This window comes from Dasypus novemcinctus, chromosome 8 (genome assembly GCF_030445035.2).
Source record: "Dasypus novemcinctus isolate mDasNov1 chromosome 8, mDasNov1.1.hap2, whole genome shotgun sequence".
NCBI classification, from domain to species: Eukaryota; Metazoa; Chordata; class Mammalia; order Cingulata; family Dasypodidae; genus Dasypus; species Dasypus novemcinctus.
In genome coordinates, this window is record NC_080680.1 from 83,855,683 (window position 1) to 83,868,935 (window position 13,253).

Genomic DNA, 13,253 nt, shown 5'->3' on the forward strand with positions numbered 1-13,253 from the left:
GCATTTTCCCATCTGCCTTCACCTTGCCTGTGAGTCCTCCAGGGTAGAATCCTCCAGCTCATCCACCTCTGTGGACCATGGCATTCAACCCAGCTTTGTGCTTCATAGTAAGCTCTCAAACCTGGCCATTGAATTGAAATTCCATTTATTTGGGTCTTGGAATCTGCCATTCATTCACTCAAGATTTATTGAGAGGCCAGCTCTGGACTTCGCATCAGCTAGGTGGTCTCTGGGATACAGTGTTGAAAAGGGCAGATGGGAAGAAAGCATTTCCCTGGTCTAGGAGATAGCCCAGGGGTGTTGAGATGAGAGGAGGGTGGGGGATGCCAACAGCCTGGGTCAGAGTCCCACGGGGAGGGTCCTTTCACACACCGTCCAACCCTCTTGCAGGAATTTTACCGCAAAGAGAAGCGCCCAGTCACCAGGCCCGACTGCATGTATGAAACCTTCGACCAGTGTGCAGAGAACATCAACAAAAAGATCCTGGATTACCAGTACCAGACAGACGAGTACCACAACTCCTGCCTCATAGGTGAGTGCCAGCGAGCAGGCGGCTTGTGCAGTGTGGCCTGCAGCCAGTGTCCAGGTAGAGCTAGGAGGAGGCTTCACTGCCTGGGTAATACCCTCCTGACTTGGAGGTCACTGGAGGAGGCAGATGAGAGCTCCCTGTGAAAAACCAAAATCTTGAAATAGGTAAAAACCTTAATCAGATTTAACATGAAATAAACAACAACAACAAATGTCCACTTTTCTTGCAAAATACATTATACCATTGAAAATAGTTTGTTCCTTCCACGGGTATTTGTTATGTACCTTCTGTATGCCAAGTCTGAGCTGAGCTACAATGAACCCCATAGAAGAATGGGGGCCAAAGAGTGGGCGATTGAATGCATCTTGCCATTTATATTGATTATAATGACAAAAGATCTGTGAAAACACACTCATGGTCCCACCACCAGTTCCATTCTCCATGACCCTCTGCAACCTTTGTCCACAGCCAGGTGTGCATTATGCAATTGTAAGTTCTAAATATTCCTGCTTCTAGTGAGGGTACCCCAGAGCCCATCACACAGGCCTGCTGTTTATGAGAGGAGATCTGGTAGAAGTAGGAGAGGATTAGGAGCCAGCGGAACCTGGGTTTAAGACCCTGCACTGCCTTCTCCCTGCCTTCCCCAGCTGTATGATCTTGGACAAATCACCTTGCTTCTCTGAGTTTCAGGTTCCTTATCTGTAAACTGGAGACCATAACACCTACCGTGGAAGGGTTTTTTGATGACTCAGCCCTTGCACAGACCAGCCATACACAGGAGAAATAATCTGTGGTAGTTCTTACTACTGTGGTTCTTGAATGACTGGAATTGAAACTACTAACAGTATTTTCTTCTCTAGCTCAGGATTTCCCCAGGTGAACTCAGTGCTAAAAAAAACAAAAAACAAAAAAAAATTGTTTCTGAGGGCAAATGCTGCAGATTATGTCCCTCTCTGGTATATTTACAATTCACATTAAGTAGAGCCTTCCATTTGCCTAGGTTTGTCAGTCCATGTATCCTGACCAACTTTCTGAGTGAAAACTTAAGAGAATACTGGATAAAACTTTTTACTGATACACTAGGGACAAAGTGAAAAATAATCAAAGGCCAAAAAGCAAGTGAAAATAGGAATCCTGAGAGCAATTAAGCAGTAACCTGGCTTTTACCCTAAGGGCACTTGCTGACTCCCAGGTGAGCTTAAGCTTCTGTTTTCATAACCTGAAGGAAACTGGGAACAAAAGACACAGCCCAAGGCCACACAAAGTGGGAAATCTAAGGGAGACAAGCTACTTAAAACTGGGACCCCACTGGGCTCTGCCTGCAGAGTAAAATGAATAAGACCTAAATGGGGAAGCAGATGTGGCTCAACTGATAGAGCATCCGCCTATCATATATGAGGTCCAGAGTTCAATACCAGGGCCTCCTGGCCTGTGTGGTGAGCTGACCCACGTGCAGTGTGGATGCTCGCAAGGAGTGCCCTGCCACACGATTTCTCCCATGTAGGGGTGCCCCAACGCACAAAGGAGTGCACCCGCAAGGAGAGCTGCCCCATGCAAAAAATGCAGCCTGCCTAGGAGTGGTGCCACACACACACAGAGCTGACACAGCAAGATGACACAACAAAAAGAGACACAGATTCCCGGTGCTGCCTGACAAGAATGCAAGCAGACACAGAAGAACACACAGTGAATGGACACAGAGAGCAGACAATGGTGGGGGGGTGGGGGGGGCGGAGCTGAGGAGAAATGAAATAAAATAAATCTTTAAAAAAAAGAAAAGACCTAAACTGAGCTTCTTCTATCTTTCCTTCCAGGAACTATAAGGAAAACTGAGACCAGAATCACTAACTTTGGTTCTAGGTGAAGAGATTAAAAAAAAAAAAAATTCTAGTGAGAATCGATAGCACAAACCTGTCCTTATATGGCTTCTAAATCTGAATTCATACTTTATAGATATCCAAAAACATCAAGCTGATACTTCGGTTTAAAATGACCTTTTTTTTTTTTTCTCTCCCCTTCCCCCGCCCCCCCCTCCAGCCCCAGTTGTCTGTTCTCTGTGTCTATTTGCTGCGTGTTCTTTGTCCGCTTCTGTTGTTGTCAGTGGCACCAGAATCTGTGTTTCTTTTTGTTGTTGTTGTTGCGTCATCTTGCTGTGTCAGCTCTCCGTGTGTGTGGCACCATTCCTGGGCAGGCTGCACTGTCTTTTGCGCTGGGCGGCTCTCCTTACAGGGTGCACTCCTTGCGCGTGGGGCTCCCCTACGCGGGGACACCCCTGCGTGGCACGGCACTCCTTGCGCGCATCAGCACTGCATGTGGGCCAGCTCCACACGGGTCAAGGAGGCCCGGGGTTTGAACCACGGACCTCCCATGTGGTAGTCGGACGCCCTAACCACTGGGCCAAGTCTGCTTCCTAAAATGAACTTTAATTGATAGTGACCAGATGCTTGATAAAGACATATGCAAATTCTCTCTAAAAAAACCCACCTTCAACTCAGGCCTCCATGAACTCCCACAAATAAAAAGCCAAGAATAATAGCTCAGAGTAAAAACAAACACAAAGAAACAAGACACCTTGAGCAAGAGGCAGCAAAGGCTTTAGTTGAGAGTATCAGACACACACACACACTCAAATAATATAGTTAAATAAAAGAGGGGGGAAGCGGACTTGGCCCAGTGGTTAGGGCGTCCCCCCCCTCCCCCCGCGTAGGGGAGTCCCACGCGCAAGGAGTGCACCCCGGAAGGAGAGCAGCCCAGCGCGAAAGAAAGTGCAGCCTGCCCAGGAATGGCGCCGCCCACACTTCCCCTGCCGCTGACGATAACAGAAGCGGACAAAGAAACAAGACGCAGCAAAACAGACACAGAGAACAGACAACCGGGGGAGAGGGGAGGAATTAAATAAATAAATAAATAAATCTTTAAAATAAATAAATAAATAAAATAAAAGAGGGGATTGAAAACACAAGTGAGGAACAAGAGACTATTAAAATGACCGAGTAGATATGAAAAAGAACCAAATCATTTCTATAAAGGAATAATAGAATAACTGAAATTTTTAAATTATGAATGACTTTACTACCAGGTTACACACAGCCAAAGGTAGAATTGGTGAACTCACTATTTGGATGTCCAGAGGAAGAGAGAAGAGTCTAGCGTTGAGGCAGTATTTGAAGAGATAATGACTGAGAACCTTCCAGAACTGCTGAAAGGCACAATGCATTTTAAACGAGCTGACAGGTCTTATAGAGTCTAGAGGAAGAAAAGCCTTTTGAACTTAACTCATATTTTCTACACTGACCACCTGATGGAATAGCTATTGCCATACTGTAGACCAAGTCTTTTCCTTGGGAAACTGCTTTGGGCCGTCATTGAAAAGATCACCTCAGCAACTCAATTCTGCCCTGTCCTCTCCCTTATGCCCCTACCCCCAATTCCTGCAGAATTACGAGGCCAACTGAGGAGATTTGAGGAGCTGTTGCCTCAGGTGTGTTGTTTGGTGATGGAGAAGTTCAAAGATCACCACTGGAAAAAGTTTTATGCCTCCATTGATGAGATCCAGAAGCACTTCCAGTTACAGCAGAAGCAGCTGGAAAAAACTAAGGTGAGGGTCCCAGGGCCAGGTACTTCCAACCAGGGACTTGGGGAGTTATTGGAGGCAAGACATGTGCAGTGCCAAGTTCCTGAGAAGGAGATGGGCAGGCTTGGGACTTTTGATGTGGGTTGAGGGATGCAAGGCATTGGAGAAATGAGAACTGAGCCAACAGCTTCTTCATAGCATTTATTTACTAAACTTGAATTGCTTGGTGGGGGTGGGGTCTCCTGGTCTCCATGGGGCCATGGTCACATTGAGAGCAGTGATGATTTCCCATGGTCCTTGGAGCCTGTGGGACATGGATGCTATTGATTTTGTTGGACTAAAATCCTGATTGTGCTGGGGGAGATATTCGGCTTCCCCTCTCCCCAACCTTCAGAATTGGCTCTGGTCATGCCCCCATCTTGCCTTCTCCACTGCTTTTCTGCCCACCTTAGCCCCTCATGTACCCCGTTTGGGGGCCATATCAATCTGGTTGTGGCTGTTAATGTCAGATGACATAAGCCAGTAACTATTTGGTCCTGACCCTATGACCTGATCAAAATTCCCACTGATTTCTGGATTGTTTGCTTTAAGGATGAAAATGCCCAGAAGCTCCATCCAAATCTTGGACACCCCACAAATGCCCAAGAAATGGAGTCTCTATGCCAACAGGAAGAGAAAAGGCAGAAAGAGCTAGAGATCATGATTGGGGTGAACAGGGAGAAGCTGCAGGTCAGTGGTGCCATTGACTCCTCAGGTCTGCACTCTGAGACCTGAAAGATTGCCCAGTTGTCAGCCTACCCACAGTGCTGGCACAGACTCACCCCAGTGGAGCATAAAAAGGGCAAGTCTTTCAAGTGAAAGTGATCATTATTGTCTGCCTTAACTTGCATTTCCTTGATTTCTAAATTAATTAATGGCAAAATTATGAAAGAGGAGAACATCTTTTGTCCAAGATCCATGATTAGTTTTATTTCCTCTTCTGTGAAATGTCTGTTTGAGTCCCTTGTTCATTTCTGAATTCTTATCTTCAAGCCAAGCACCTCTTGGGAGACACCTTCTGGCAAAGGGCCAGGTGCTAGGTTCACTTGGACACAAGGACCTTGGTCTTGTCTCTCTCAGAATATACCCAGCCACTTCCTCAGACTGCCTTTTGAGGGACTTCCTCTCCTGTACTCTGTCTAACCCATGTTTCCTCCAGGAAGCCACCAGGAGGTGCGGCCGGGCTTTCATTACCAGTCTGGCTGCCTTCACCGAGAAATTCCTGCTGCAACTGGATGAAGTGGTCACCATTGATGACATCCAGGTGGCAAGTAAGCAGCACAGCCATCCTCGTGCCTTGGACCAGGGTGTCAGTGAAGGGTGGGTGGGAGGTCTGCTTTGCACCAAACTCTACCAGAGTGCAAACAGATTCTTCCATTGAAGTGACTGATTAATTTTTGGTTTTTAAAATTTGTTTTCATTAAAAATAACATGTTTCATTAAAAAGGCAACTCCCAGATATCTGAAAGGTTATGTTTTTTAAAAATGGAACCCTGAGAGTAAATATTTTCATAGTCTTGGAGTAGACTAAGTATGACATGAGAGTGAGAGCCCTGAAGGAAACAACTTTCACTTTTCTGTGGCCAAAGACAAAAAGTTGAAAGATGGAAAGACAAACCACAAACTGGTAAAAGTGTTCCAAGAACCTACAGGTTAAAAAAAAATTTTTTTTTTGAAAAGAACAAAGGACAAATACATACACTTCAAAAGAGAATCAATACTTACAGCCAGGAAATTTAAGAGATGCCCAACTCACAGACAGTGAAAAATACAAATGCTAACATTATGGAGATGTTGTTTCCCCCACAGACTGACAAGGGTTTCAAGCTTACTGGTGCTCAGCCCTGGTGCCAATCTAAGAAATTACCACCAGCTGCCCTTGGCAGAATGGGCGTTGCTACTACACTCTTGGAAAATAGTTTGGCTAAGCCTTTGAAAATTCTAAACATATATACTTGTGTCCTAGCAGTTCTAGTCCAAGGCATTTATCTAGCAGAAATACTTGCATACGTCTTCAAAAATATCTTTTCAAAACTATCCATCACAGCACTTATTTGTTGAAATAACAACAACTACAAAAAAAAGTTGGGAACATCATGAATATCCATGTACAAGGGATGGGATAAATAAGTTATTTATTTATTATTATTTATTATTATTTAATTATTACAGAAATATACAGTTGCATGCTGGGCAGCTTTTAGAATGGCTGCAAATAATACTATTATGTGAAAAAAAATCGACAAACATTATGTACCTAGGAGCCCTTAAAAAACATATATATGATATAACATGCATACACACCTATGTGTAAATGACTGTGTAAGAGAAAGAAAGACAGAATTCAGAGAGAGAAAATGAAAGAGATAGTGCTGGAGAGATATGTGCCAAACTGTTCATGATGTTCACCACTGTGGGTGAGATTAGGGGAGACTTTCAAAATCTTTTTTCCTCATTAGGTGGTAATTATATTTCTTTGTACTGTGTGTGTAACTTTTATACTTAGGAAAGATTTATTTTTTTTTTTTTTTATTTCTCTCCCCTCCCCCCCGCCCCCCGTTGTCTCCTTTCTGTGTCCATTCTCCCCCTGTTCTTCTGTGACTGCTTCTATCCTTATCAGCAACACTGGGGATCTGTGTTTCTTTTTTGTTGCGTCATCCTCTTGTGTCAGCTCTCCGTGTGTGCAGCGCCATTCCTGGGCAGGCTGCACTTTCTTTCGCACTGGACCACTCTCCTTATGGGGTGCACTCCTTGCATGTGAGGCTCCCCTACGTGGGGACACCCCTGCATGGCAGGGCACTCCTTGTACGTATCAGCACTGCGCATGGGCCAGCTCCACATGGGTCAAGGAGGCCCGGGGTTTGAACCGCAGACCTCGCATGGGCCAAGTCCGCTTCCGTTTACATTGGGCCAAGTCCGCTTCCGTTTACAAAAGATTTAAATCACATATTAAATGTTATCCACTTATCTCTAATTTATTCTGTAATTAAATTGAATTATTTTTACTTTTTTTAAGTTTTTTATTATAAAGATAATAAATGTTTATTATAGCGAAATAAGAAATTCAATATAGGGAGGATGGACTACAGGGCATGGACTCTTTTCTAAACTGATTATGTTTGTACTTCATTTAGGACACATCATAATTTACTAAGCAGCCCCCCTGCTGGTGAACATTGAGCCATTTCTAATTTTTCACTCCCATGATCTTATTGGAGAGTACATATATATCCATAAATCTCTATTTTTTTTAGGTTGGATTCCTAGCAGTGCAATTTCTCTGTCAAAATGTATACATGTTTTTAAGGTTTTGGCCATAGTTTCCATAACAGAGGTCTCTATGTCAAGTTTGAGCCTTGTTTAAGGAAGCAGGGGTTTTAGAGGAGTCAGGGTTGAGCCCTAAGGAGAGGCAGACAAGGGGGCAGTGGAGGGGACTGGGCATGCCTTGGAGTAAACTGCAGAACTGGAAAGAACCTGGAGACCAGGCCCAGCGAGTTCACCAGCCTCTGCCTGCTCCGTCAACCAGGCTTCTGAGTGCAGCTTTGCACCAGATCCAGGTGGCCCTGCCATCCACGGCAGATGATGGCATAGGTCAGGGTCCCTCCTGGGCTGTTGCTCTGACTGCAAACACAAGCCCCTTTCTTTCAGACCAGCAAGCATCTCAGAGAGCCAGTCAGTGAGTTAGGGGGACAACCTCAAGTGTGTTCATTCCAGTTGAGGTTCTTAGTTGCACACAGCAGAACCCACCTGAGCTAGTGTGAGCAGAAAAGGGCTTTAAGAAGCATATTAGGAGGCTCACAGAAGCTGTAGGAGGTTGGAGCAGCAGACTCAGGGCTTTGGAGCTAAGACAGGCCCCAAAACACTCATTCAGCCACTACCACTGCATCAGCCCCCAGCCCCCATGTCAGGCACAATCAGCTTCTGGGGGGGAGGGGGCTCTGTCTTCTGCCCAAGATTCCAAGTGAGGCAGTAAGGGAGAGAGCCTTCATTTCCCTAAACGTAAGGTCAGGTGGAGTCCATTGGGTCTGAGGCTGTTGGTAAGGCCAGTCGGTAACCTGTCTCTTGCCTGCCCAGATATGGAGCCTCCCAAGCAGAGAACATCAGTCCTTATACGGAGGAAACTTGCTGGGCTCTCCCCTGGAGGAAGAGAGAGAGAAGCCCCTGATTGAGCGGGGGAGCAGGTGAGAGTGGAGGGCAAAGAGGAGCACACTGAATGGCTGCCATTCGCTGGGGGTGGGGGAACAGTGCCACAGAATGGTTAGGGATGCAGGCTCTGAGGTCAGAAGGGCCTGGAGACCCTGGACAGGAGTTACTGTTCTGAGCCTCAGTTTCCTCATCTGTGAGATAGGGATAACAGCCGCCTTTCATGACATGAAAATGAGTTCAATGAGATTGGATTTGGAATGCTCTTGGCACATACTAGCACTCCATAGCTATTAGTTCACTTAATAAGGACCCAACAAAGGGGCCAACAAAGAAAGGGAGTCCTGTCACAGCAGAAGGTACCCTCTCGGGTCACTACTGGCCCTGTGTGCCACTCTAGCTGCTGTCATGGGCAGCAAGAGCTACCAAAGTGCCTGTTCCCTCTGCCCCAAGAATGCAACCCTGGAAGAAGAAGCAAAGCAGTGGCTTGCCCAGCAATGTTCTCAGCCGTGGGGGTTTATGGCACCATTGGAAAACAGCCCAGAGGCCATGCCTGCTGCCTGCCTGGCAGGCTGCCTTTGGGACCAGACCAGAGAGTCTGCTCTGAGCTGGGAAATGCCCTCTTGGGGTCATGCAGATGCTGATGCTGTTGCTAACTCTCGTTGCTGAACTCCTACCATGTGCCAGGTACCAAGTTAGGTATTTGGCAGGTTACTTCCAAATCAGAAAGGTTTTGTTGTCGCCCCATTTTACATGTGAGGAAACTAGGGCCCGGAAAAGAGAAGGAACTTGCCCCAGGCACAGATCTGGCTGACTCCAGAGGTATGGCATTCCCACTTTCCACCCAGTACCCAAGACTGTCTGTGTACCCTGATTAAAACAGTATGGAAATATGAAACAGGCAATTTGAAGCAGAGTCAAATATTCAGTAGGAGTTTTCTTTTCTTTTCTTTATGACATTTAAAGCCATGGTCATTTTTTTAAAGAAATACTCTGCTTTACCACCCGGCTTGGCAGGTAGACTGTGAATGATGAAGCCAAGCCTGTGGAACTTTTCACATGTATGTTTTTTTGGTAGGAAGTGGCCGGGAATCAAACCCACCGAAGTTACCATCGAGAACAAGATTCTTCTCCGGAAAATGCCATCGACAACCACCACCAAAACGACCCTGGGCCACCAGGCAGCCGTGGAAGCCCGAGACGCTGTTTACCTGGTACGTGGAGGGAGGGGTGGGTGGGCGTGCCCAGGGAGCATACAACAGCCCAGTTGAGGCAACGTTTTCCCTAGCTCCAGATGCCTTGAAAAGGAGGGAATTCCCCATCACAGGGCACCCTGACATTTTTTCTAGGAACAGAGGACACATCAGGGTACCCCAGTACTGCAGGTCTCAACCCTTGGGACAGTGGGATGTCCCCAGGCACAAGGACGTCATGCACGTGTCCAGTGGCATGGTCCCCAGCACTGCAGGAGCCCAGCTGGGGGATGCCCCACCTGGACTAGAGGGTGAAGAAAGGCAGTCCAGAGAATCTGCTAAGTCAGAACTAGGGAGCAGCATCAGCAGAGGTATAGAGGCCTTTGGGTTTGCAGTGGGGGAAAGGGGAGTCACAGCTCACAGTTCTCAAGGACTTACAGGGGCCTCCATGGACTCTCCTAACAACTCCAGACATAAGTAGAACTGTTACCCCATTTCACTGAGGAGGACACTGAGGCCTAAAGAAACTTGCCACTACATAATGTCAAAGTCAGGATTTGAACCCAGTGCCTATTAGACCCCTATGGGGCTGCACCCAAAGGCTGCTTGAGGGACCAGCCTCTCAACTCTGCAGTCCTGTGGACCTTTGATCCTGGTGCCCAGAGAGAAACCTTGTCCTGCCTAAAATAGACTGGTCCCAGTGCTGGGAGAACCTGCATTGCCCAGGGCAGGTCCTTCCTGGGCCACCACGCCAAGCCTCAGGCAGAGGGGACAGCTCTGCCCACCCAGCCAGTTCAGTGGGTGCACAAGGCCTGGAGGAAGCCAGGACCCCTGAGCTCCAGAGAGGTCGCAGTGCAGGAAGAAGGAGCGCAGAGTCCAAAGTCAGCCCTTACCCAGCTTCTTTCTAGCTGGGTGGCCCCACGCAAGGCTCTGAGCCTGTCTCCCCATCGGCTGTTGGGAGAGTGGTGTGAGAAATGACTGTGGAGCTCTTGCTGGGTGCCTGGAGTGGGTGAGAGCTCCCTGCCAGCCAGTCACAGCGCCGTCTAGGGCACAGGACCCCTCCTCACGTGGCCCCTCCTGCTGCCTTCCTCCCAGAAATACTTGGCATTATTCGCTGAGGAGCTGAGGAAGATCCAGGAGGACAACGCATCCCAGGCGAAGGCAGCTCAGCGCTGGAAAGACAGCTGGAAGAGCTCCGTGCACACCATCCGGGGCCTGTACTTGTGACGCCCTGGGGCCCAAGCCCAAATAAAGGCTTATTTTGTAGATACTCATGCTGCTGGGGTTTCATTCACTCATTCATTCACTCAGTAAATATTCACTGATCCCTGCTGTGTGAAGTGTCCAGTATTCAACAGGATAACAGAGAAAAGGCATGCTGGGCACTTCATCTTGAAAAATAAAGTAATTAAAAATATGAAAAAATGTATTTTATTTTTAACAAAATGTGGATTATAATTGCAACTATGCACTGATTCCTAGAACCAGCAAAGAATCCAGTGTTGATTGGGTATTTGTGACACAATTTTTCTGAACAAATTATAACTTTTTGGCAAAAATATTCCCAAGCCTCATTAACTTTTAAAAAAAAATCATCACCTCTCAATGTCTCTATGCCTGAGTTTGTTTGTTTTTTAAAGATTTACCTATTCATTTCTCCCCACCCCTCATTGTTTTGCACTCACTGTCTGCTGTGTCCATTCACTGTGTACTCTTCTATGTCTGCTTGTCTTCTCTTTAGGTGGCACGGGAAACCGATCCTGGGACCTTCCTGAGTGAGAGAGAGGTGCTCAATCTCTTGTGCCACCTTAGCTCCCTGGTCAGCTGTGTCTCTTACTGTCTTTCCTCTGTGTCTCTTTTTGTTGCATCATCTTGCCGCATCAGCGCTCCGCTTGGGTCAGCTTGTCACGTAAGCCAGCACTCCACTCTGGCCAGCTCCCTGCACGGGCCAGCTCACCACACAGGCCAGCTTGCCTTCACCAGGAGGCCCCAGGAATCAAACCTTGGACTTCCCATATGGGAGATGGGAACCCAATCACTTGAGCCACATGTGCTTCTGTCATTAACTTTTAATTCTCTTTTAATCCTCTGACTCTGAGATCATACTCTTTGCAAACCATGATAATGTCTTCTTTGTCATCTTTCTTGTCCTCAATCATCAAAAGGCCTAACCATGCCAGGGTCTCATTCATCTGTCACTTTCTGTGTCATTTGGACAGGCTGCCAATGTCCCTTCCTTCAATCTCAGCTAGGCCTTTTGTGCGCACTTTACTGGTGAGGAGACTTAAGTCCAGAAGATTGGGACTACCTGCTCACAATCACACAGCCATCATAGAACCTCCCATTGTTTGGGTTACCCAAAAGTAGACAAGAACTTGGGAGCAAGTCCTTTGTTTTGATTTCAATATTTTAAAATTATTTAGACTCTTCTGATGCCCCAATGTAAAGTCTATCCTGGAGAATGATCCATGTGCACTTGAAGAGAATGTGTAGGGGACCTGAATCTCTGGACTGACCATGTGATAGCTAGGCCCTGAGCCTTAACAGACTTGCAACTCCTACTCTCTGGTTTATTGGACTTACCCCACTCAGCCAACATGGAGGTGAAGAAGGTCAACCACCACACCAGGGAGCCAAGACTGCCTACAACTGAAAGCAGGAGGATTGCATCCAGCATCCATGTGGAATCTAAGCCCCCTCTTGATATAGATGTGGAGTGGGCACAACCATTCTAAGGTCCACAGGATGGAGGAATACAGTATGGATTAGAGTGGACTTACTGATATCCTATTCATGAACTATTGTGATTAGTAATCGAAGAAAATGTGGCATTGGTGTAATTGGTGTAATCGAAGGAAGTGGCCATGGTGGCTGCTGGGGGTAGGGAGTGGGAGGAAGAGGTGAGATGTGGGGGCATTTTTGGGACTTGGAGTTGTCCTGGGTGGTGCTGCAGGGACAGTTACCGGACATTGTATGTCCTCCCATGGCCCACTGGGTGGAATGTGGGAGAGTGTGGGCTATGATGTGGACCATTGACCATGAGGTGCAGTGGTGCTTAGAGATGTATTCACCAAATGAAATGAATATCTCACGATGATGGAGGATATTGTTGTTACGAGGGGAGGAGTGGGGTGAGGGGGGTGGGCAGTATAAGGGGACCTCATATTTTTTGAATGTACTATTAAAAAAATAAAGGACAAAAGAAAGAAAAAAAGAAAAAATTTTAAAAAATAAAATATTTTTTAAAAAGAAAACAATGTGTATTCCACCCATGGAGAGTAAAGTGCTCTATGTATGTCGGCTAGAACTAGTTGGTTTCTAGCTTTGTGCAGGTCCTCTATTTTCTTACTTGTCTTCTGTTTAGATGTTCCCTCCAGTAATGAAAGTGGTGTCTTGAAATCTCCAGCACCTATTAGAGAACTCTCTATTTCTCCCTTCAATTCTGTCAATGTTTGCTTCCTACATTTTGACCCTCTACTGTTAGGAGTATATTAATATAATTGTTAAATCCTCTTGTTGAATTGATCCTTTATCAATATTTAACATCCTTCTTTGTCTCTTGTAACAGTTTTTTTTACTTAAAGTCTGTTTTGTCTGATAGTCATATAGCCATGCTGTTCGCTTTTGATTTCTATTTGCATGAAATATTTTTTCCGTCCTTTCACAATCAGCCCATTTGTATCTATGGATCTAAGATGGATGTCTTGTAAACAGCATATAGTTGGGTCATGTTTCATTATCTATTCCACCCATCTCTGCCATTTGATTGGAGAGT

General features: G+C 46.3%; 1 protein-coding gene across 1 annotated transcript in view; it reads left to right on the forward strand.

The window, feature by feature from the left end:
* LOC101414066 (coiled-coil domain-containing protein 180-like) overlaps positions 1 to 10,748 on the forward strand; it is an 85,782-nt gene extending 75,034 nt beyond the window's left edge. The window contains 8 exon segments of the mRNA XM_058302126.2: positions 391 to 532; positions 3,967 to 4,127; positions 4,695 to 4,832; positions 5,302 to 5,413; positions 8,217 to 8,278; positions 8,280 to 8,323; positions 9,364 to 9,499; positions 10,574 to 10,748. Coding sequence (XP_058158109.1) covers positions 391 to 532; positions 3,967 to 4,127; positions 4,695 to 4,832; positions 5,302 to 5,413; positions 8,217 to 8,278; positions 8,280 to 8,323; positions 9,364 to 9,499; positions 10,574 to 10,705 — 927 coding nt within the window. The 3' untranslated portion in view covers positions 10,706 to 10,748.
* The last annotated feature ends 2,505 nt before the right edge of the window (positions 10,749 to 13,253 follow it).